This window comes from Candoia aspera, chromosome 1, assembly GCF_035149785.1.
Source record: "Candoia aspera isolate rCanAsp1 chromosome 1, rCanAsp1.hap2, whole genome shotgun sequence".
NCBI classification, from domain to species: Eukaryota; Metazoa; Chordata; class Lepidosauria; order Squamata; family Boidae; genus Candoia; species Candoia aspera.
Genome location: NC_086153.1, coordinates 200,197,333 through 200,218,788, shown reverse-complemented (window position 1 = coordinate 200,218,788; position 21,456 = coordinate 200,197,333). Strand labels below are relative to the sequence as shown.

Here is a 21,456-nt window from a genome sequence, read left to right as displayed (position 1 = left end):
GAGGTAGGGGCTCAAGTGTTTTTTGGGGACATTGCTGAGTTTGGCGGGGGAGGGGCAGGAGAAGGTGGGGGGTCTGGGGGTGAATTAAAAGGCACAGTCCCAGCTTTTATTTATTTATTATTCCGACTATATTTTATATGTGGCCCAAGACAATTCCTCTTCACTCTGTGTGGCCCAGGGAAGCCAAAAGGTTGGACACCCAACCTAAAAATAGTTAGGCCTATTTTTAATAGTAACTCTCAAGCAACCAGAAACTACATTTATCCGGCATCTACCAATCCCCATGGGTGCCGGTTAACTGAGAATCTACTGTACTCACAACATTTATTCCCTTAAAAAGAATGTTACTAAAGCAGTTCAACTTTCAGCTTCCTTGCTCAAACTTTAATCCTTTAAAGCAGTTAAAACATACAAAAAGTAAGTCCCAAAAATAATGAAAGATCAACCAAGAGAATCAATATTTCTGTACTAGAGAAAGCCTCTTTAAATTCAATACTTCAGAAGCAAAAATATGATTTTAGAAGTCAGGTGGTCAGAGTTAATGTCCATTTTTCAGCTTCATTGGAAGAGATGGCAATCCTGCCTCTCAGCTGATCGCTCACCGTTCGGTCGCTGGAACACTGTTTCACGATCTTCCGGCAAGGAGCAGCTGTTCAGAGGGCACAGGGAATAATTCCTTGAATTCTCCTTTCCCGGAGATTATTTGGGGGCTCTAAGGTCCTGCCTGGGTCGCCAGACAAACACCGCATGGTCGAACCTAAGCCTGGAATTCGGTAGAATCGGTCACTCCTCCGTTTTCCTCCATCGGAAGTTGGTCCTGCCTCTGGTATTGGTTCTTGAGGAGGACCTAAATTGTTTCTGCAGAGATTATATCAGATTCTTAGTAGTTATGTATGTGGTGGAAACATCATTTCCATCAGTTCAAATATTCAGTGTTGAAATGTAAAAAGGTATCACAGGTTTTGCAAATGTTATCACTGATACTATGCAGGTGACCTCCAAGATGGTGCAGTATGGTGTACAATATACAGTATTCTTGTTGCCATGCAACTTCTTGAGATTCTGCAGCAATATTATCCCAATACTGTCAACCCAGCCATATAGATAGTAACACATCTATATGCCGGTCCCAAGCCCGGATAAATGGGGAGGGTTAATCCCCTATTGAGGGATCATAAAATGAGGCACCTACCTACATGAGCCATGGGAAAGAGATACTTTGCTGAAAATCCAGCAGCAAATTACAATAGCCATAAAATTAAAAACCACATAAAACCAATAACAATCAAATTAAAGTAGAACTGTGGCTAGAGAAGGCCAAAAAAGATGGGTTTTAAAGATATACTTGAAACACAATAGTGTTGGGGTCTCAGAAGGGCGGTGTTGAGGATCCCATTCTCAGATTTTATGTCAAATTTGCATATATAGCTTGATCTACAGTGCAAACTGATATAATGTTTAAAGAAAACCGTGGCTTGGTAGACAGATATTGTAGAGGATTCTGGATTTTCTCTCCTAATACTTCATTCCTCTTAGAGAAAAATAGAATCAGTTGTATTCAGAGAAGCTAGTCCACTGTTGCTATTAGACTCTCCAGTGCAATGGCTTTTCCCATCCTCCTGTTCATATTCTCCAAATGAGCCCCAGAGTGATGGTAGGAAATGCCAGAGCACATCAGAGAAATTTAAGGAGAGGTAGAAATTTGTTTGCACAATATTAGTTGTTGCCCATTGTGAAAATAGACTTTCTGTTAAATTGTTGTTTTGGTTACCTACTTGTTTAGCTGAAAAGGTCCTTTTAAATAACGACAACAACAGTGTCCTTTTAAATTAACAGCAACAAGAGACAAAATGTTTAACTATCTTTAGATCCTTGAGAAGGCTCCAATAGTCAAAAGTACCAAATCCAGTCAGAACTACCTGACAGACTATGTGTAAATAATATCATCATCATCATCTATCAAACTGAACACTTCCACGTTTTTTATACTTCCCCAGAAATCACTAGTATTATCTTGAATAAATAGTATTTTTCTATAATCAATTTCTTGAATAGGAATGCCTGTGATAATAAAGCATGCATATATATCACAGGTTCGGTATTTTTTTGCTTTGTTTTGTGCCTTAGGAATTTAAGTTCTGCAGGAGAAGAGGCACGGAAACAAATGAGATCTTGTGAAGGATTGGTTGATTCTTTGTTATATGTGATCCATACATGTGTGAACACTTCTGATTATGACAGCAAGGTATGCAAATCTTTTAACTTATTGATTTTCTTTTCAAATAAGAGTTATGTAGAATTGACTGATGTATATATTATTTCAGGCAGAATCTGACTTCTTGTCACTGATTATTTAGATGTGTAATGTCATCATTAGTATGTTTTTTGTGTGGACAGAAAACTTTTAAATAATCAAACAAGGGTTTTTCTTTTTGTTTTTGTTTTTGTTTTGCTTTCTTTCTGGTTCCTATCCACCCCTCATTCCAATTTGGCATTTTTAAGGGATAGACCATTCTTGCTGACTTGGGAAGATTCACTCTGATAATAATTCATTAAGTTAGTCCTTCAAAATGAGAAACAACAATCAGGATATACCATGACATCTTAAAAAATCTGTATTATTTCGGCAAAGATAAAAAACACAGGAAGTCACAATGATGCCAAAAAGACAGTGTCAACTTTGTGGTGCCATTGATCATTAAATTTCAAATAGGACAGATGGTTCTCATCTCCTCGATATCACAGATTCAGGAACCTGGTCTAAAACAATACAATTTAACTAAAGCTAAAATGAAACCCTTGAGAAATGAGGTGGTTTAGGAATTTAACCTCACTTTTTTCCCCGATATTAATAATTCCCTATGAGTTGGATAGCATTTCTTGATATTAAAAGATTAGAAAATTTGGCCCTCATTGCTTTACTTGGAGAAGTGAAAACTTGAGGAGAAATAGCTTGATAATCCCTCTTGATCTGTGATGGTGAAACTACGAGTGCCCAGAGAGAGATTTTCTTTCCTGTTTTACTCCCCCACTCAACTCATCATAGGTGTCCTATTCCCTAAATATTCTCTCAACTTTTTTTTTTATCTTCCCAAATCACCATTGTATTTCTTTTAATCGCTTATGTTTCACTTTTAGACGGTTGAAAACTGTGTGTGCACCCTTCGGAACCTTTCCTATCGTCTAGAGCTTGAGGTTCCTCAGGCCCGTCTCTTGGGCATCAGTGAGCTGGATGACTTTTTGGGGAAGGAATCACCCAGCAAAGATTCTGAGCCAAGCTGCTGGGGGAAAAAGAAGAAGAAAAAGAAAAAAACTTTGCAAGAGGATCAGGTTCTTTCTTTCTTTTTTTTCTCTTTGCATAACTTTCCTAGGAGTACCAAAAACAATTTTTCCATTATCTATTTTATATTACAGTGGAAGCTTTTTATGGTAACATTGAGTCACAAGATGTTAAAAGAAATAACTGTTTGCATTTAATGTAATGTTTTTATTGTGCTTACCTTGCACAGTGGGATGGAGTTGGTCCAATACCAGGGTTATCCAAATCTCCTAAAGGTGTGGAAATGCTGTGGCACCCATCTGTAGTAAAACCGTATCTAACTCTACTAGCTGAAAGTTCCAATCCTGCTACTTTAGAGGGTTCTGCAGGATCTCTCCAGAATCTTTCTGCAGGCAACTGGAAGGTAGTGTATGAAACTTGGGGGGACTGAGAGTTCGTTCTTTCTGTTTCTGCAGCATTGATATTTTATTGGAGAGTCACTTGCAATATGGAATATGCAATCTGCAGTATGAGTTGCAATATTACAGATAACTGCTAGCAGTTAATCCCTTGATTTTTTTTTTTAATCCGAGAAAGTTGTTTGAGATCACAAGGTCTCCTCTGAAATATTTCTAAAGTTAGTTCAATCTAACAAAGCCTTAACCTACAAGCAGATCGTATGGCTGTTATTCAGCTAATAAAATTAATTGGCCCTGATTCTTTACCTGCATTTGCAAACTTATCTGTAGATTAACATTAGGTTGCAATTCTCTGGGGACATAGGATATATTCTAGTGGTAGAAAAAGAAAAGATAGGACTTTGGAGGGCAAATGTATTTAGGCATCCTTCCTTAGACACCTGAGAAATCTTGTTACATACCTGATATCAGAGCTTTGATACTGGAACAAGCAAGAAAAGGGGAAGGGTAGTAGACATTCCCTGAACATGCTAGGAATCTTTCCTAGCCTTCTTATGCCTCTAATACAGCCATAGAATAGAGGAAGAACTATGTTAGCCTTGGAGCTGGTGTAGTTCATGACCTTACCATTGCTGTTAGCAACAGTTGCAAACCCTGGAAAGTAATGTGGCAAATGGACTCCAAAGCAAACTTCTGTCCTTCTGGACAACAGCATGTTTGGGGGTTTCTTGCAGGCATATCAAAGCCCTGCATCAAAATGTGGAGCTGCTTTTCCAACCAGTGTCATGCATAGTTGGGCCTTTATATATAGTGAAACTGAACGAAGCTGTGTCTTGCTCCTCAACATCCATTATTTAATGGAAGTGGAAAATCCTTAGTATGTCAGATAGTTGTCTGAATATTCATTGCATTCTTTTCAAACCCAATGGCTAAATTCAAGCAAATGCTAAACATTAAGATGCACCTGAAGAAATTCTGCTTATATTTTGAGCATCTTATAACATTCAATTTTATTTCGATCATAGACCAGCATAGAACTAATAACATAACAATCACTTTAAAACAGAAATAAGATAGAATAAAATAAGGTAAAGTTAAAATTATTAACCTAAAGTTACAAAGTACAGGAATTAAAACACAAAAGAATCCTATAAAATTATAATTAATTTGACAATGACTATTCTAAATACTATAAATAACTGGGATAATAACTATAAAAGGACTTAAGTAATACTAGAATTTACAAGACGCTACAAGAATGTAAAGCTATGCTAGCTTACATTAAGTCTAATACTTGCTGAAGCCCTGCTAGGGTTTATTGGGATTAAGACCATTATGGTCCAACCAATTATAACAAAGAAATAGTAAAATAAAACATAGAATGCTATATGTATATTTAAAAGGAAAAGAGAAAAAAAGGGGGGAAGGAGAAAAGAAAGGGGGGGAAAAAGGAAGAGAAAATATATTCAGTTATTGAAGCTTAGTTAAGGCTCAGCATCACCTCACTTGAAGGAGTTGTTATGTTTAATCATAGCTCTGACACAGAACTGGACTACATTGTCTGAAATCCCTGCCTCCCGGTCAACTAGCAAGAGACTAAGGTGATCAGCCTCAGGACTGCCCGGGCATTGTGTTATACATGGGGGAATACACACATCTGGTAGATCTCTATAAAAAAGGCAATGCAGCAACACAGGACCCACAGTTTCAATTTCCCCCTCACCACGAGGACAAAGCCGCAGCTCTCTTAGTATGTTATAGAACCTTCTCTCCAAGAGGGCGGAAGGGAGAACATTAGAGCAAGCAAGAGTAAAAGCTTTTCTGTTTTTTTGCAGGGACAGTATTGTAGAGGTAATGCGTGGGAGCAACACTTTTTTATGGGTTCATTGAATTAATATATGACAGAGCCTGGCTAAGATCATTTTGCAGGGCCATGCCTCTGGCACGTTGCTTGAAAGATGCTTTGACCTGATCAAATCCCATTGGAATCAATACATCGGGGGAGAATCCACAATGGCTTAGGGTGGCACCAAGTAATTTTTGCCAAGAAGTCTGGAATTTGGCTTGAAGAGTCAAAAAGAGCCAGACACCCTGGGCTGAAAATTAATTTGAGCCAGTAACTAACACATTTATCTCACACTGAATTTTAAATAAAATGCCTAGCAAAGGTAGGGATTTTTCTTTAAAAAATTAGCTATCTGAGATCGATGATGGTTCTTGATCACTGCCTTCTGCAGTTTATAAATCTAGTCTTTTACAGTATATAGCAGGAACAAAAAGTGAATTTTTTAAGGAGAAGAACATTACAAACAGCATTCTGTTAAGAATACTGGGTTATTCATAGTTATAAAAAGGAAACTATGTAGTATCATTTTATCATGTTTTCTTTTTTTTAGATTAGGTTCTAGTAAAATTCAAAATCCAGCATTTTTCGAGAGCCAAGAAAAAGAACTTAATTCAGCTAATTAAATTCACTGAAATGCAGTGAGGTTTTCAGCAAAAAGCAAGAGCATTACTCAGAAAGAGGTGCTAGCACTGAACACTCCAACTTCTGATCTGCAGAGCTAGTCATCGTTACTTTACAAAGGATTTTTTTCACTCCAAGGGACTTTTTTAATATCTACTTTGGAAGATACTTATAAATAAATAACATACTGCTATGTTAAATTGCTTCAGCAGCTTGACTTTCCAAACATTTTGTCTTTATTCCATAAGTGCCACTGCATCTTTAATAGCTGTTGAAACAATGATAACTTAATTTAGTATTTTTCATTTAATCTCCTAATTCATTTTATTTCTCTGTGTCTCATAAGAAAAAGCCTTCAGATGCTCAGTCAGTGCCAAACCCACACTTAATTTAATGGGAGCTGGATACCAGGCTCCCATTTATAGTTAGAATAAACATATTTGAAAAGATATAAAAAATTATGGTTTGAAAGGTAATATTGATGGATTCATAAATAAGAAAAGGCTTTTAAGTAACTTCTATTTTTACGTAATAGTTTGCAGCCTACATTCGAGCTGCTGTCAGGAAAGAGAAAGGGCTTCCAATTCTTGTGGAACTGCTAAGGATGGACAATGACCGAGTTGTTTCTTCTGTGGCAACCGCTCTAAGAAATATGGCATTAGATGTGCGTAACAAGGAGCTCATTGGTGAGTATCGACGGACTCACCAAATTATAAATATGAGAAACTTTGTAGGCATGTTTTTAAAAAATCATTTTAGAATTCTGTTATCCATTCTGTGTCTCTCCACAGTGAAAAACTGCCATGGAAGATAAATTTCTTTTGGGAGGAATTTATATTTGCTGAGCTTGATTGGATTTTTTTTTTTTTTTGGTAGCTTCATTATAAGCATCATAACCTTTTAAAGATCTGTTATGGCTAATGGCAGGTTCTGACAGAACCTAAAGATATTTTTCCTTTCTGAGATTGACTGTTTTTTTAAAAAAATTAATTTTAAAACCCTTTTTCTTTCACCTTCATATTTCTCTCGAAATGATGGTGTGGATAGGTAAGACACATTTCTTACCAATGAGTCACTTTCCCTTCTTCCTTCTGGATTTCTGTTTATAAGTGAAGGGAGCATGTTTATCAATATGTTCTACGGTCTCGATAATTGGTTTGAGTTCCTGAGAAGCCTATGGTTGGGAATTGATTTGGTGTTTCTCAAGAACAAATCAGATGAATTTGCTTTCCAGCCAAGTAATCACTTTCTTGTAGGGCAGAAAGTATATGAGATTACACTTTCAGATCTAAGCCCAACTTTTTTATAAACTTTAAAACAAGCAGAAGGAATTCAGAATAGCATTCTGGCTGCGATGCTTGAAACTCCCTGTACATCTTTAGTGCTGGCAGTGTTGGTAACATTCTGATACTCCCAATGTGTGGACAGATTACAAATTTACTTTAATTATTAAAACATTAGAAACCATGAAATTCTTTAAAAAGTTGCACAAGGAAGATTTAAAATATATAAAAGAGACTATGTGGTAACTTAATATAAAAAACTAACTAAAATATAGCTAGGAGAATAGGAAAGTTTTAGCCTGCTGCTAAACAGACTAAGAGCCAGCATGCCTCCTGGGAAAGTAGTCCATAGGCAGGGCGAAAGCGGATAAGGCCGTACCATCTGATTCCGTGTGTAGTATGCGATTTGGTATTTTGTTTAGCTTGAAAGAATAAGGAAACGAATGGACTTGGTCAATTGGCGAAATGACTCCTGGGGGATGCATCTGAGACCATGAGAATGGGCTAATGTTTTGTTGGCCGTGTTCTAGCTTCTTCAGATGTGCTTAACGCCAGGCATTGGTGAAATACATGCATTTAAACAGGCGCCAACATTTTCTGCAAAATGTAGGACTCACTCAGCAGATAAATCAACAAAGACATGGTTGCTTGAAAAATCATTTACGCTGCATCTGTTTTATCATCTGACAGGCCCCGTAATGCAGCTCATAAAAATTGAGAGGAGTGCTGAAAAAAGGATGAGATACTCAATTCACATTCCAATGAAGCACAAGCTGAGACTCTAGGAGGACCACACAAATTGTGCATCAGCTTGGTGGAGGGGACCCCTTCCCCCCTGTAAGGGGGCAATATAAATGTTTGAGTTGCCCCAAGAAACCTCCCATTCTGTTTACATTAAGATGTTTTTAGAATACATATTGAAAGAAAGGTGTCACTAGTCATAGTTTTTACTTAAATACTGAAAGTTGTCTGCAGTTACTGTGGCACAGAATTAATGCTTTTAACATTAAATCTAAACGCTAATCATCATTTATATACAAACATACATTTCATGTTTATAGAAAAGTGGCTAATTAAAAGCCACTAAATTATGCCAACCCAAAGCTTGGGGTCATTTTCCTTCTTTACCATGCAGTGTCCATCTTTTTCCTTGTAAGAGATCCACAGATCCTATTTGTTACAGGTGAAAAATGAAGCAGGCAGGTCATCTGTGCCCTATTCAGTTGTTTATGAACGGGAACTTTCAAAGAACAGTAGACCCGCAGTCTGAAGAACTGATTTTTCTCTTCCCTACACATTTATTGCCTCCATACTCACTAGAGCCAAGATTAGGTCATAACATTTATCTTGTTTTGTTCTCTGTGACTTCCAAGTTGTACTCGACAGAAAAAGAGAGTATAGCCTGGTGAAGTAGCTGCTGTGTTTCAAGAAACCACAGATTGAAAGCTATGCAATTAATTTGACTGTGTCTTTTTACCTTTAAAGATAGCTCAGCTAAAACAAGGTTATCTAAAATAAGTAAACAGATTTGTGTATGTCTGGGTACTTTGGTTTCTTGCCAGAATTATTTTAATCATGTTTTCCCCTAATCTAGTACATTTTTTTATTTGAAAACTGATGCTTCAACACCTTTTTTCCCCTACACCAGTGTTTCTCAACCTCAGCAACTTTAAGATGGGTGGACTTCAACTCCCAGAATTCCCCAGCCAGCGTGTTGAAGTCCACCCATCTTAAATTTGGTGAGGTTGGGAAACACTGCTCTAAACAGTCATACAGGAGTATGAATAAATACAGGAGTATTTATTTTTTATGAAATTGGTTTTCCCCTATTAAATAGAATCTCTCTTTCATTTTGAATGCGCGTATTTCTCCCTATTATCATCCTTTATGAGGTCTAGTGGTCTAAAGGTTAGGGCAATGGGCTAGAAACCAGGAGACTGAGAGTTCTAGTCCCACCTGTGGCATGAAAGCCGGCTGGGTGACCTTGAGACAGTCCTTCTCTCTCAGCCCAACCTACCTCACAGGGTGGTGGGTGTGGGGAAAAGAGGAGGAGGAAGGAGTATTAGGTATGTTTGCCACCTTGAGTTATTTATAAAAATAATAAAGGGATAGAAAATAAATAGTATATACTGTGGCATAATTCATAGCCTCTTCTTTTCAGGTAAATATGCTATGCGGGACCTGGTAAATCGCCTTCCAGGAGGCAGTGGGCCCAACATCCTCTCTGACGAAACAGTAGCGGCCATCTGCTGTGCTTTGCATGAGGTCACCAGCAAAAACATGGAAAATGCCAAAGCATTGGCTGATACAGGAGGGATAGAAAAACTGGTGAACATAACCAAAGGAAGAGGGGACAGGTCAGTGCAGGATGTTTGAACTTCCCTAATGAAAATCTTCATCAGAACAGGAATGTATCAGATTACGAAAGTAGCCATTGACTAAACTCTTTGTTTCCGCACTGTCAGCTTATTAAATTCACTGACTAGCCTCATTCTGATTTGTTTAGGAGGGAATACAGGAAGCTTAGCGTCTTTTCGGTTTTCATTTTCATAAAGTCCACATAGTGCCTGCCTCCTTCCATGTTACATAGCATTTATTTGTAAGCAATGTTTTTGCAAACTACTTCAAGATTAACACTCTCTGTAAATGTCAGTGATGTTTATGGCTTTTACACATTGTAGCTGTTCACAGGCTCAGAGAAGATATGCAGGTATATTGTGCTCACGTATCTATGTCTCTCTGTGTGTGTAATTATTAGCCCCTCCAGCCAAAAGATAGTTGGAGTTATAAAAAGTCAAATAATGTCTGCTTGATCATTAAAAGGTGGCTATTTTGCAAAGCATGAAAAAATGCTGCGAGTGTCTGCTGTGACATTGGAAAAGAGAGAGAAATGGAAAGATGCTATCATTAACCATTAAATTGTGTTGGAAATCTAGACTCTTTATGCCTATCTCTCTTGGTTTGCTCAGTGCCACTTAGTGATGATTTTTTAATTAGATGCAGCATGCAGTTCTTATGCATAAATAAAGGACAAATGAGTCACTTGTGCAACAAAATGTCCTTGCTCTCTACTTGTACCCCATGAAAACTTGTTATGGGATTCCCCCAAATGAAATGAGGTGTGTCAAAAGACCTTGGATTTTTACATGAGCACATGTGAATCCAAGCCAGTGGTCCTAATACAGTATTTTTATGTGTGCAAAGTTTGTTACCTCACACCAGTGTTGGTCAGTACTGCCAACTAATGCATGCTTAAGTGTGAGTATATTTTTCAGCCATCATATATCTCAAAGTGCATAAAAGTGCATTTCAGTTGAAGCATCCAATTCCTAGAATAAAAGCTGCTTTGGTAATATAACACTGATGCTGCAGGTGCTGCATTAGTTACCTGTTTTCAGTTATTACCTATAAAGCTTTATGTGCTTAGGCCCAGATTATCTGCAGGGCTGCCTACTTCAGACAGAATCTACCAATTCCATCTAATTAACCTTAAAGGAGATGTCTGGGTCTCTCCTCCTCAGCAGATTATGGGGGAATGGTGTGCAAGTAGACTTTTTCTACAGTTGCCATGCCTCTTTTGGCTCCAGCACTATCATTTCTCAGAGGAACTAAATCCTGGCCTGGCTCTTTAAGAATTATTTGGAGATTATAAGATTGATGCCTGGGATTGTTTTTAACTTTTATTTATAGATTGTTGTTTTTATTGTTATTACAATGGGTTTGAATTCTGTCACTATCATGGTCAGTTTTTAGCTGTTCAGATTCTTTGGAGTAGAGCGAAATACAGTGTGTGTGAATGAATGAATGAATGAATGATAATTAATAAAAGAAAGAATATAAGGAAAATGTAAATAAATCAGTGGCACTGTGTTCATGTTCCAAACTCATGAGGTAAATCAAACCAAAAAGGTACAACAAAATAAAGAGAAGGAAAGTTAAACTCTAGCTTCAAGGAAAGAAAAGTCATGTTTAGGGGTCATCACTAATGAAGACCCTGATCTTCATAAACATTGAGATCAGTGTTTGTTAAACTTTTTGTCAGTGTGAATCACTAAATAAACATTTGAAAAATTCATGGATCACCTAGTTGAAAGAATATCCCCTGCCTACATTTTCATATTTAAGAGCATAGGAATTACCATTTTCCAGTGAATGATGATTATAATTGCATTTGTGTGTGCCTTCCTATCCACTCCATTTTAAAAAACCCTTTTAATTAAATCGTGTACCAAAAACAACTTCAAAATTAAGTCAGTCATTTTATTTTGGTCATTGATCGGCAAATCAAATCTTTGAAAAATAGTCAAATTTAACTTGCTGAAAATCAATGCAGCTCCAAAATTAAGTGTTAATGCACCATTTAAATTATTTTATGTACCATATGTCATGATAACAACTCTTAGCACAAACCTGCCTGTTCTTTGACAGAAATCATCAAATTTCCTATTCACACTCTACTTTTTGAGTTGCTTATATGAGATCACTGTTTCATTTAGCACAGTACATGTGGACACTCAGTTGGTTAAAAAACCCGTTGTGAGGGTTTTTTTAATTATTATTACTTTAGTACCCATGTGCCACTTTTGAACTTGTATGCTTCAGTGAATTCAGCTTTCAGCCAGCAATCTATTCTTAGGAAGAGTTGACTGGCAGGGAACACAGAGAGGTAGGGACTGAAGTGGTGTGTTCTGGCCTGCCAGCTGGCTGATGGTGAATGCAGGGAGACTACATGGTTCTTTGTGGCCCACTGGTAGTCCATGGACCCTAGTCTGAGAATCACTGCTTTCAGCTTATAGAGAAGGAGCAATTCAGAGAGTTTCTTGGAATTCACATGATTTAAGCCAAAGCCGCCATCTTTAACTGGGCTTGCAAATGGACTGGTAACTCAGGTACTTTTAATGAAGTATGATATGTACAAAGACTCATGTGGCGCAGAGTGGTAGGCGGCAGTATTGCAGCCGAAACTCTCCCCATGACCCAAGTTCGATCCCAGCGGAAGCTGGATTCTCAGGTAGCCGCCTCAGGTTGACTCAGCCTTCCATCTTTCGGAGGTCAGTAAAATGAGGGCCCAGCTTGCTGGGGAAGGTGACAACTGGGGAAGGCAATGGCAAACCACCCCGCTGTAGTCTGCCAAGAAAACATCGCGAAAGCGGCGTCCCCCCAAAGGGTCAGACGTGACTTGGTGCTTGCACAGGAGACCTTTCACTTTCGCTTTTCATGATACGTTCAAGAAGCTTGCTTCTGCTAATGAATGCTGAGCCCTGTTGTTTTCAGTTGGAATGGCTACATGGTCAAAGCTATCCATGAGAATCTCTGTATTTATTTAAAAAGAAAAAAAAACCTTGCAGCAATCTGATCCAGAAACACCCCAAATTTGAATGACACTGCAATTTGTGGATTTGAAAGCAATAAGCACACAAATAAACACACAAACATTTATTAAGCAGAGCAAGAGGGTAACTTTAACGACAAAGCATAATATAGATAGGAAATATCCATAAACAAAGGAATTAAACAAGACATGGCATCATCCAACAGAGGAGTATAAATACAGGAGAGAATCTCACATCCCCTTGGTAGCTCGGAGCGCCTCATCCTCATCAAAGGCCGGCATTCCCCAGATTATTCTGGCTAGCATATAGCACCTTTCCTTGCTAGGTCTGTACTGAGGTTCATCTCTTGGAGGTGATTTAATGAATGCATACCTTCCCCTCTTTCTTAATCACTTAGTTAATTCTTCCTAGGTGCTGGTAACCATGCTATGGACATTCCATAGATAAAAAGCACACGTGGATAGATCAAGAAAGCCCACCTGACCATGCCAGTCTAACTCCCTACATCAGGTAGCTTTGAAATAAACACATCATGGTATGCTGGTGTCATTGGTAAAGGGTTTATGATACAATTTGAAACACACATATCATGCTATCCAAAAAGGGTAGGGATATGAAATAAGTTTCATGTTAACCTATTAAATATTGGTTTATAGCCTTTATGCACTTCAATCACTTAAAAAGGAAAAGCCACGCACATAGGAAAAGGGGTGCACTCAACTGACTCCTTGCCTTTTTTCCATGATTTCATTATACACTGCCAAGGTCCTATTTATGTGTTTGTTGCTGATGGTTCATTTTGATCATAGAATATTGATGTTCTTTCTGGTGAACTATGGTGTACGTAAAGCAGAATTTGATTTTCAGTAAAGGAATGTTACTAGCAGACCCCCATTAGCTTAGTAGGACTATTTTCTCACTTGCAGCCCTGCAAACTCTGCGTTCAGAATTAGATTTTGGGGCTACAAGGGGAGAATTATTCCCTTCCCATTCTGTTAAAGGAAACTGTCTTAACTGATGGTAACATACCACTGGATGCCCCCCATTGTGTAGTGCGTGCATGCCTGATCAATCTTTCCTTCTTAGATCATCACTGAAGGTTGTCAAGGCAGCAGCCCAGGTGCTCAACACATTATGGCAATATCGTGACCTCCGTAGCATTTATAAAAAGGTAATATATCAAAATCTCTTTTCACAAAGATAGTATTTATTAAGATTCAATACCATGGTGAAGTCTAAACAGTTTCTCTTAATTAAATGGAATTTGTTTGTCATGTGACCTTCTTTTCCTTCTTCCACAGGATGGTTGGAATCAAAATCATTTTATTACTCCTGTGTCAACACTTGAGCGTGATAGATTCAAATCACATCCCTCCTTGTCTACAACGAATCAGCAGATGTCACCTATTATTCAATCCGGTCAGTCAATCAGCTTTTTTTTTTCTATGTGCCAAATTTGATGTTAATTAACCAAACAGGTTTTGCACACATCTTTTGAAACCTTAGAAAATCATTCTCTGTCAGCCTCCCTTCTCATATGCAGTTGAAGCTATCTCTCCTGACTTGATTTTGTTATGACGAAACCAAGTAAAGACAGACTATAAACTTTTAATCAGACACTCTGTCTCTCCAAGGAGACTTATAAAGCAGTCTGACTATACGAGGAGCAAAGAGAGAATACTTGCAATTAAACCTGAACAGTATTCATACTGGAAGGCTCAGATCAGTGGGTAGAGCACAGACTTTGTATGTGAAGGGTCCTTGGTTCAATTCGTGGTCTCTATAGATGTGAAAGGGAAAAACCTTCAAATGAGACCCTCACAATTAGCTGCCAGTCAGTGTAGACAGTATTAAGCTCAACAGCCTAGTGGTCTAACTAATATTAATCAACTGCTCATTTCATGGGAAGCAGGAGAGGAACTGGTGCTTCCTCTCTAAATATGCACCCTGCTGTCCCCCACAGACAACATCTCCCCCCAGTCAGAGAGGCAGCATATACCTTTAGCCACCCTGCCCATCCACCTGCATTCCTGCATATTCTGCACCTGCATTCTACAGCTATGCCATTCATTGCAGCCTCCAGCTAGGATTTCTTTGGCCAGTCCTCACAGGTATGTTATCCCACTGGAACTGCTAAGGCAGTGCCAAGAAGAGGAAGAAAAGAGATGTACAGGAGAGCGTCTGCTGACCAAAAATCATGAACATACCAGGCTGGATTGATTGGCAGAGCTGGATCTTTTGAGTCCTGCAAACCCTAGAAATTCCAGTGCCCCAGCATGTTGGTCTGTTCAGTTTCTTCTCAGCTGCCAAGGTGTAGCTGTGTGACTTCCAGGAGATGCTGCAATACACACACGGTATCAGATACACTGGACTGGAGGTGCAAGAGTGGCAGAAATCAATGTTCCTTGCTGTTTATCACCATACAGTATTCAGACATGAATCTTATCTCCTTTTTGTCCATCGAAGTGGGAAGTTCTTTTCAGGAGGCATATGCCACCATTTTCTCCTTCAAAGCAGCAGAGCCCAAAAGAAGACTGTGTCTTGCTTAAAGAAAACAATTATTTTGCATAGGTAGATAAATCTTTTTGTGAGAGTGAAAAAGTAAACATCTTCTAAGCAAACATCTTCTAAGATCCATAAAGTCAAAAGGTTCTTTGCTAAAAATTTGCAAAGGCCTTTGTATAGAGTAGGAAATAGCCTAGCTTTTAAAGGTGTTTGCTTGTTTATTTAGTTTAATCATTTCTGTTCCAGTACTTAGGAACTGAATGTAACTAATGTTTTAAAATCCATATATTGAGTGTCCATTTAATGTCCAATAAATGTTTATTTAACCTAGTTACTGATTACATATTCTACAATTTGTTTATTTGTGTCCCAAATAAATTATGTCCAACGTACTACTACCACCACATTTAATCTTTACAATAGCCTTGTGTAGTCAGTTAAGCAGAGAGCTAGTTATGGGCACATTCTCCAATAAACTGCTGGAGTTGGGATTTGAACCTGGCTCATCACAGTTCTGATCTTAACAGGTTACTTGCTGCATTGCAGCTGCAAAGTCTCTCTTCCAGAAGGTCACAATTAATATTGACAGATACATACTTGTTGCCTCTTTTTGTCACTAGTCAAACAGTTGGTTATTACCAAGAAGTCGTATAGCTTTCTGAACTGATCTGACACTCATCCCCCCTTCCTTCCTTCCTTCCTTCCTTCCTTCCTTCCTTCCTTCCTTCCTTCCTTCCTTCCTTCCTTCCTTCCTTCCTTCCTTCCTTCCTCTCTCTCTGCCTCCTTCTCTGCTACTGTCTTTTCCTCAGTTGGCAGCACATCTTCATCACCAGCACTCTTGGGAATTAGAGACCCTCGTTCTGAATATGATAGAACCCAGACTTCTATGCAATATTACAATAGCCAAGGTGATGGGATTGCGCACAAAGACATCTATACTGGTAAGGGCCCCGTGAAATGAAACGGAAAGCGGGAATGTAAATCACTCTCTCTATTTAACCTCTTTGTTTATAAAAGAGGGGGGGAGTGCATAGTGTAAGCAAGATTAGTTTATCTTTGCAAAGTACCTATAAAATAGCTTCCAAAATAATGTTATTTGAATGCCAGTGGATCTCTTCTGATACCAAACCAGTTCATTTTTGTCTGTCATTTTTCAGGAACCATATACTTAACCTTACACCAATGAAAAGCTGTCAGTGTTTTACAGATTTAGGAATGTCTTAATTCTACCTGAAGAACTTGCAGACTTTTTTCTTTCCTTTGCCTTCTACCCTAGCATCATTGTACAACTGGAGTGGTGAGGGAAAGGATAGAACCTGTAAGACAAATATTGATTGAGAAAGGTGCAAGGGCAAATTAGAATAAATCAAAGCAGTCTTCACCCACGGTCTACGTGACTGTTGCCCAAGTTTTTCAATCCAATTTGTTGCCCTCTTCCCCTCAAACGAAGTATTGAAAACATTGATTGAAACAGTTCGTTCTTCCTTCAGTAAAGCATGAAAACTCAACTGGCATGAAAGTTGGTTTTTAACACAATACTGCCATTTACCTACAGGCTCTAGTAAACCTTCGCCAATCTATATCAGTTCCTATTCTTCACCAGCAAGGGACCAAAATCGGCGCCTGCAGGTAAGGAATGGAAGCTTATTCTGAAGGTGATCAGTTTGGATCCCAGTGAGGGTGCATTTTATGTAAATGGGATTGTGGGAATCTAAGGGCATTAAGCAGGAGGCCATTTTCCTGAGAAATCATGCAAAATCGTCCAACTTTTGACACCAAAAAAGATCTGGTGTCAAAAACTATCCAATAGCACAGGAAAATAAGATGTATTGTAAGACCACTTTCCCCTCTTCCCTCAAGAAAAGCTCTGGCAGACACCCATGATAAGGCAGCAGATGCAACAGTGTCCTGAGAAGTCCAACCATATTCCTTAAGAAATGTGGTCTAACAAGTAGAAGCAAAATGAATAATAGAGATTAGATCAGAACGGTACAATCAGCACTAGACAAATTGAACAAAGGAGCCATGGTTCTACCAAAATGGGTTGTGGAACATCTTCGTACAAAGTATATAGGCAAAGTTTGCACATAGGTGGCATATAAATGCAAAATCATTGTTCCTACAGAGGAATAATTAATCACATCCTCGAAGATGTGCCACTAGGAAAAGGAAAATTAGAAAGTCAATTGCACAACAAGATTTGCAATTAGCAAAGAATGGAAAATGGCCCAGACCCAAACCTTCAATACAGAAAAACACCTTTACCAGGAGGTTGATGAAATGCTATTGTGTGAACTTGCTAACGGAAGAGCTGAAAAAACCATGTGGCACTTTTACTTTCTATCTATATCCACAATAATGAACTTTATTCAGATGCAGGGCATAATTCTTACAATTTCAAGTTTTTAGGAATTGTGGGAAAGGTACAAAGCTAATAAGAGAAAAAAGCAGTTTTTCTCAGTGGGCAATCAGAGATGAAGTTTGCAGACAGGTGGATGATATCTAAAGAGGACAATAGTTTATGTACGGTACCCAAACAACACAAATGCACAAGAGGGAAAATAATGCATTTGCGGTGCTCTAGCAGCGTGAATGAATAAGTAGTGGAACAAGCATTGAATGGAGACTGCAACTTTGTCATGAAGAAGAGGTTGAAAAACTCTGGGAGATTGGAAAGTGTCTCCCTGAGATGGGCTGCAGTCACTTTCCGGAGAATAAAATATCTTCCACCGGTTACTTGTATCCTCACTAGGGATGACAAAAATGAACATACTGTGTTTAAGAGCATACATAATCACCATAATCTTCATACTTGATTAAAACTTTGAAAATGGCAAGAATAAAGTAAAAGACATTTACTAACATATATCATGGTCCAATATCATGCACTGTTTGAACAAATGCCTCTTGAAAAGATTTGCCCTTTTTTCCTGTCTTCTTCCATGATTTCATTTAACTTTCACTGTGTTTTCATATTTAGATTACATTTGAAATCTGGCCTATCACAAGAATAGAGGTTTGATAGCAAGATGCTAGCCCTGTGTATGGCTAGTTGGGCTGGGAGGGGTGGCCATAAAAATAAGATCCAGCGTGCAATGTCGTACTGCCCACTAGATCTTCCTGCATTCAGCACAATAGATCTACAAACTAAATATTTGGCTATACCCACTTATAGAATTATTTGTGGAACTTTGAATTCCACTCAGAGATCGTAGCCTACAAAGTACAACAAAAAGGTGGGGGACAGGAGCTTCAGTCTAGATTTTGATCCCCCAGACTAGCTAGCCATTTTTCTTTTTCAGAAGAATGCCTGCTTGAGACTGTCTCTTGACTCCACAGATTGTGGGTTCCAAATGAAATATCAGATCAAAAGTATTATTTTATATACATACTGTACTTGTAAGATAACTCATTGTACTGCAATCAACACTGGCCTTCTTGAAACTGTGGATCTAGAAAAGGCTAATAAAGATAAACTTGGTGCAAGATTTGATAAATATTATTTCTCAGTGTAGAAATGTCACTACAGAACTCATTTCTCATATGACTAATTTACTTCTACATCTGTGCATGGAAATCTGTTGTGTAGTTCTAAGAAAGTGAGTCACGTTGCTTGTGCTTTTGTTTTATTTTCCGAATAGCATCAGCACTTGTACTACAGTCAAGATGATTCCAGCAGAAAGCATTATGACGCATACAGATTATATTTGCAGTCCCCACATAGTTACGAAGACCCATATTTTGATGATCGGGTTCACTTCCCAGCTCCTACAGATTACGCAACACAGTATGGACTGAAATCAACCACAAACTATGTAGATTTCTATTCTACCAGACGACCTTCTTACAGAACAGAACAATATCCTGGGTCCCCTGACTCTTGGGTGTAGCATTCATAAATCATACCATTTCTTTCTAACTTTGCTTGAGAAGAGATTGAGTAATGGTTTCACTGTTTTGAGGGAGAAGTATGAAAGTGAATTACAAAGAAGGAAAGAAGGAAGAGTTTTAATAATCTGGATGACGGGAGAGAAATTGGAAAGAGAGGGTGTTCGCTCTGTTTAGATTTTAGATCTAATTACTTGTAGTTGCTGTAGTTCGGTGAAGGTGTGGGCAATGTGATGAAAGGTTTGAGAATTGAGGGAAAATGGATTGGAGAACTGTGTAGATCAGATCAAATTACAGATGATTTTTTTAAAAAATGTGAATAGAAGTCTTGTTCTCATAGTTGTACAGAAAAAGCCCAGATGCGTTTTGTTTTACCGCTATTACTGAATGTCAAGATTGTATGCTATCATGTCTTGTAAATTTCTTTTTAGTTGTTGTAAATATGGAAATGCCACATTGGTTAGAAGTGCCATCATTTTAATGCCATGTGTCATTTTAAAACTGATTTCAAATATTAACAACTTTAGCAAGAGAAAGAGAGGACATATATGGAATTGTTATAAATAAATATCATTTGATTTTTAAAACGAATAGCGTACTTTTGAAGCACAAACTTCAGCCCAATATATCTGCACCTTTCTCATTCTTCACCTCTTTCCCAGAATACTTCACTGCCATTTTTAATGCCTATGGGGAAAAATAAATATGGACATCTCAGCCACGAAAAGTAGTTCCCTTCTCATTCTTCTTTATTTTTCATGTTTACTGTTAAAGAACAAAACAGTTGTAAATGCTCACTGTGAGTTGTAAAATTGGATTTAAATATATGCATATGCAAAAATTTTGGCAATTTTTTTTCTGTTGTCCAGAATTTATTTCTTATTTGTCAAAACATGAAATTAAGCACTTTTTGGTCATCTTTTTTTGATTTCCCAGCATCCATTGTTTCAGTTTATTGTCTTTCTGTTCAAAACTACATGAAGCAGAATAAAGTTTTTTTCTCTCTTTTATTCCCTTAGTGTGTCCAGTTGGCTCTTATCCTTTTTCCTACATTTTTTCTCCTTTCATTAATGAGCATTAATTATTTCCATTCACTTTTTTTTTAGTCTCATTAGGGCTAAGTGTTTAGACCCAATATTAATTAGGATTTATTTGTTGCTTATCTGCATCTGCTTGTGACTGTGTTGTTGCTGCTACTCCATAAGCAGAATTTATTACGGTCTGTATAAGCAGGATGAGGACATAGATGAAAGGAACAAGCAAAAACAAAAACGATGTTCGTAATTCTCAGCTGGAGATCAATACGCACGTGGAGACTGAGTTTATATACTCCCTTTAATTCACTACACTCAAGGTGCCAATCGTATCATTCAAGGTAAGGTCCCATCTGGGTCATTGATCATATCTGCATCTGCAGTGCTTTATCAAGTATCTTGAATAATAGATTTTATTTATTTATTTATCACATTTCTGCACCGCCCATCTTGCAAGCAACTCTGGGCGGTTTACAATTCAATTAAAATAACAAGAGATTAAAATCATAAAAACAAGTACATCATAAAATATAAATATAGAAAATATTTAAAATTTATATAAAATATAAATTCCTTGGGGCCACATCACAGCGCCAACCACCCCCATGATTGACTCTCCCCCCTCTCAACCCAAGCGAGGTGGCAAAGCCAGGTTTTCACTCCCTTTCGGAAGGCCAGGAGAGTTGGGGCCTGCCTGACCTCTGGCAGTAACATGTTCCACAAGGCAGGGGGTTCCACAGCAGAGAAGGCCCTCTTCCTGGACCCTGCCAATCAACAATCTCTCATGGACAGGGTCCGTAGCATGCCCTCTCTGCCTGACCAGGTGGGACGGGTCGATGCAATGGGGGTGAGGCAGTCCCTTAGGTAACCTGGACCCATGTCAAGGAGGGCTTTAAAGGTAATAACCAACACCTTATATTGGACCTGGAAGCAAACTGGCATCCAATGCAGCTTGCGCAGCAAAGGTGTTATATGTGCCATCCTCGGGGCTCCTAAAACTGCTCGCACAGCCACATTCTGAACCAGCTATAGCTTCTGCGTGCTCTTCAAGGGTAGCCGCATGTAGAGCATGTTGCAGTAGTCTATACGGGAGATGACTAGGGCCTGAGTGACTGACCGGAGGGCCTCCCGATCCAGGAAGGGGTGTTACTGGCGTACAACATGAAGTTGGGCAAAGGCTCCCCTGGCCATGGCTGCTAGCTGCTCTTTGAACAGTCGTGAAAACCCCCAGATTCCACACCAGATCTGTCTGGGGCAGTGCAACCCCA

The 21,456-nt window shown here is 38.5% G+C and overlaps 1 protein-coding gene across 5 annotated transcripts in view; it reads left to right on the top strand.

Annotated features, from left to right (window-relative positions):
- Nucleotides 1–20,004, top strand: part of PKP4 (plakophilin 4) — a 150,463-nt gene extending 130,459 nt beyond the window's left edge. For 4 of the 5 annotated variants that reach the window (XM_063318338.1, XM_063318341.1, XM_063318339.1 and 1 more), the window contains exons 13-22: nt 2,128–2,245; nt 3,139–3,330; nt 3,510–3,683; nt 6,681–6,831; nt 9,590–9,785; nt 13,848–13,932; nt 14,063–14,180; nt 16,076–16,207; nt 16,822–16,895; nt 18,908–20,004. In XM_063318338.1, the coding sequence (XP_063174408.1) occupies nt 2,128–2,245; nt 3,139–3,330; nt 3,510–3,683; nt 6,681–6,831; nt 9,590–9,785; nt 13,848–13,932; nt 14,063–14,180; nt 16,076–16,207; nt 16,822–16,895; nt 18,908–19,156 (1,489 nt within the window). In that variant the 3' untranslated portion in view covers nt 19,157–20,004. The remainder of the gene's footprint in view (nt 1–2,127; nt 2,246–3,138; nt 3,331–3,509; nt 3,684–6,680; nt 6,832–9,589; nt 9,786–13,847; nt 13,933–14,062; nt 14,181–16,075; nt 16,208–16,821; nt 16,896–18,907) is intronic. The other variant, XM_063318340.1, reaches the window with a different exon arrangement.
- The last annotated feature ends 1,452 nt before the right edge of the window (nt 20,005–21,456 follow it).